This window comes from Hyposmocoma kahamanoa, unplaced genomic scaffold (assembly GCF_003589595.1).
Source record: "Hyposmocoma kahamanoa isolate Upper Pololo Valley unplaced genomic scaffold, ASM358959v1 202, whole genome shotgun sequence".
Classification (NCBI taxonomy): Eukaryota; Metazoa; Arthropoda; class Insecta; order Lepidoptera; family Cosmopterigidae; genus Hyposmocoma; species Hyposmocoma kahamanoa.
The window spans coordinates 13,693,204-13,696,679 of NW_020653726.1; the positions used below are offsets into that span (position 1 = coordinate 13,693,204).

Genomic DNA, 3,476 nt, shown 5'->3' on the forward strand with positions numbered 1-3,476 from the left:
AAATACTGCTCAAGATAAGACGGAAAATGAAATATCTTTACAGCCTCATTTTATACCCAATTTTCCTTCCTAAGACGGTATAAAAATAGAATACCTATCATTCCAAGTTAAATTACTCGTGAAACTTTTTTGAAAGCTTTAAGCCAGAATGTAACAACTAAGCACTTGTTACAGAAAAATCTTAAACTCGAAATTTAAAAATTTGCATAATAGATGATATATTGTTAACACACGTTATTGATCATTAGTTAGCCAAGTTTTAAACTTATTGGTACACCATAAAGTTTCAAATTAATGTACTCCTCAAAGTCATTCGAAAGCCCATTCACGGGTGACGTGAAATTTAGAAATCAAACAAAACAAACACATTTCGTAATCGCCTTGTTTATTTTTTGATTTACTCTAAAACTCTTATTTTTTTCAACATAAAAATTATACATACGTTATCATACAATACAACATTCACCATGAATTCATGTACGCTCAGCAACACAGTAATGCTTTCATCAATGTAGCTACTCTGATTTTTTCTTAAGAAAATCTGGAAAAATCAATGTCATGGGTATACAGTTGGACAGTATTGTATTCAAGCTGAATCGCTGTCCGTAACATGAACATATTTATGTAGTAATATATATATATATATTACTTTGAGGGGAAGATGACAATGATGAATATCTTCGGATAATTAGGTCTTGTTCTTACACATAGGCGTTAATTATAGTCATTTAACATCTTAACTGATTTTCAACAACCAAGATAATATATTTATAATCAGTATTTTTATATTTGGCGATCAAACACGATACCACTCCATATCACGTAATAATGTACACTTACTTCCTTCAACTAATCAGTCGCGGACCCTTCGACCGGATCCAATTTAACTTTCCCTTACATACTTAAATAAATAATAATATGATACAAAAAATATTACACTAAAAACCTGTGTAGGTGTAGATTACACATATTATACGTATATAGATTATACCTTATGCCTTTATGCTATTTACAACTTTTGACATGTTATCTAGATATGTAACAGGTTTTTAAACATCAGTAGCACAGCCGTCATGATAGCCCTCGTCACCGGAGGGCCTGGTTATGGTGAGTACGCGCTTGAGTGCTGCCACGGGTGGCAGGACAGGAGGAGCGCGCTGCCACACGCGCAGCGTGCGCGCCCCATTCACTGGCAGCCCATAGTCTGGTGGGTAAGGTGGATCACCTGGCGCCGTCGACGTCGGCACGGGGGTCGTCGAAGCTACCGCATGAGATCGAGGAAACGTTCGACTCATGTACCCCAATTCTTCTTGTGAACCGTCTACGCTACAGTTCTCTATTATCGGCGTACGATCATTGTAGTACGCAGGTATTGCAGAACTGACCGCACGAGCCAAGTTACTCGCTTGATTCATTTTCATTTGGTCCCAGAGACCGGAGGGATACAAGGAATCACAAGCCTCGCGGGCGTACTCACCGCTCCCCGGGCGAGCGGCGCTGTCGGGCCTTGTGTCGTTGATGAGGTCAGGATCGATGCCGGTCGAAACTGTCGGTGATACTACCGCAGGTCCTCCGGCAGTAACGATACTGCCTCTACCTTCGTAATGGTTTGTTGTATATGGAATGTCATTAACTCGGGGTGGCTTCAACACAGGATTGCACTTTGGGTCATTGTAATTTGGCGATTCTTGCTGGTTAGCCAAAACTGCCATTTGAGGTCTGTCTGTCGTCGCTGGATGCACTTCGTTACCGGACACAACTCTGTCTATAGTATTAGGAGTTTTGCTTTCGCAAGCCGGCGCGGAACGAAACCGGACAAACGTAATGAGTAAAGCCAGAGAAATAACGACAATAACTAAGAACAATGCGGCTCCCAGACTCGCTATTTGTGCGCTCCCCAAAGACGCCATTCCAGCAGCCATTTGTGTAACGTGTACCGTAAAATTGGCTTCAGCATTTCCACCTTTGTTATCGGCGACACAATAAAATTCTGCTGAATCTGTTTCTTGTGTGTTAGTTAATACTAAGGTGGACTTCTTTTTGCTTTCGCCCTCTTCAAAGATATAAACTTTTTGATGAGAATTGAAACTGCTTCCGTTTTGAAGTAATCGGCCGTTCCAATACCAATTAATATTTGCGCTTGGCATCGCTTCTGTTCTACATGTTATAGTAGCGTTTTCCCCTACGGCTGTCTCTACATGTCTGCTCACAGGTAATATTTCTGGTTTGCATGCAAACTCTTCAATAGCTAATTCTGCAAACGGTCGATTGGCCAATCGCGCCGGTGCCGAACACGCAGGTGTCGAAAGTAATTTACGTTTTTCTAACCATTGCTTTAAGTCTCTAAGCCGGCAGTCGCAAGTCCATGGATTATCGGACAGGTCGATGGCCCTCAATTTTTCTAATCTTTCAAGGGAGCTCAGAGGTAAATCCCGTAGCTTATTATGAGTGAGCTTTAAAGATTCCAGAGATTTTAATTGCCGGAAAGCGTCAGCTGCTATATCTCTTATATCACATCTAGACAAATCAAGTTTTACGATGCTTCCCAAACTACTCAACGCGTCCGAATGAACTTTGAGTATAGGATTTTGAGACAGAGTGAGGTCTCTAAGAAATGGAGCATCCTTGAAGCTATTAGTTGGTATTTGAGTGAGTAAATTATGAGAGAGGTCTAACTCTACTAAATTAGTTAGGCCTTTAAAGGCCCGATCATGAATTTGGCCAATGCTACAGCTACGCAGGTAAACCCTCTGTAGATTGACTAAGCCGGTCCTGGCGAACGCTTCCTGAGGCAGGATCTGGAGGTTGTTCCCAGAGAGGTCGAGCACCTGCGTTGCGGGGTCCACCGGCTCAGGCACGGTGATAAGTGCACGGTCTACACACTCCACAGTCTGCTTACCACCTTTCCATTTACACGCACACACGGCTGGACAAGATCCGGGAGGAGCGATTCCAGCCAAAATCGTTTCCCACGCCACCACACTCACTGTAACTAGTAACCACTTCATTTTGATTTTCCAATCCGTTATTATGTTCAAACAAAACTTTCACTATAATCCATTTATTCCACTGTTCCACATTTAATTCGCTGGTATTTCACAAAAAAATCAGTACCTAATAATTTCTAAAGATATGCCGTTTCTACGTTTCTATATCGTATCACATCACTGCTCGAGAAAGTTGGCGAACGACTCATGACGGTACGTTACTCACTCGCGACGGCTGTAAATCAACTGAGAGGGAGGGACCGGCTTGGTGAGACGAACTCAACGCATGCGCGCCGACGACTCCCCTCGCCCCGCTTTGCGGCTTCTCCTCGGCGATCGAGTTGAGTAGCTCTACTCAACGAGAACTGTTGAAAGAATTCCAAAAGTGTAATTTTCTACCTGGCTTGTGACCGCGACCGAACATCACGCTCGCCAGCCCGTCACGTTCATTCATAAATACCTGAGCCAGCGGCGGCGGTGACAGGGTCG

The 3,476-nt window shown here is 42.8% G+C and overlaps 1 protein-coding gene across 1 annotated transcript; it reads right to left on the minus strand.

Moving 5' to 3' along the window:
• Nucleotides 1-463: 463 nt before the first annotated feature.
• On the minus strand, nucleotides 464-3,242 carry LOC113226832 (leucine-rich repeat-containing protein 24). Its single transcript, XM_026459603.1, has one exon. The coding sequence runs from the start codon at nucleotides 3,006-3,008 to the stop codon at nucleotides 1,050-1,052; it is 1,959 nt and encodes a 652-aa protein (XP_026315388.1). The 5' UTR covers nucleotides 3,009-3,242; the 3' UTR covers nucleotides 464-1,049.
• Nucleotides 3,243-3,476: the final 234 nt, after the last annotated feature.

What these genes read in the sequence shown, in the direction of transcription:
- LOC113226832 (XM_026459603.1), bottom strand. Translation starts at nt 3,008, where the DNA reads ATGAAGTGGTTACTAGTTACAGTGAGTGTGGTGGCGTGGGAAACGATT.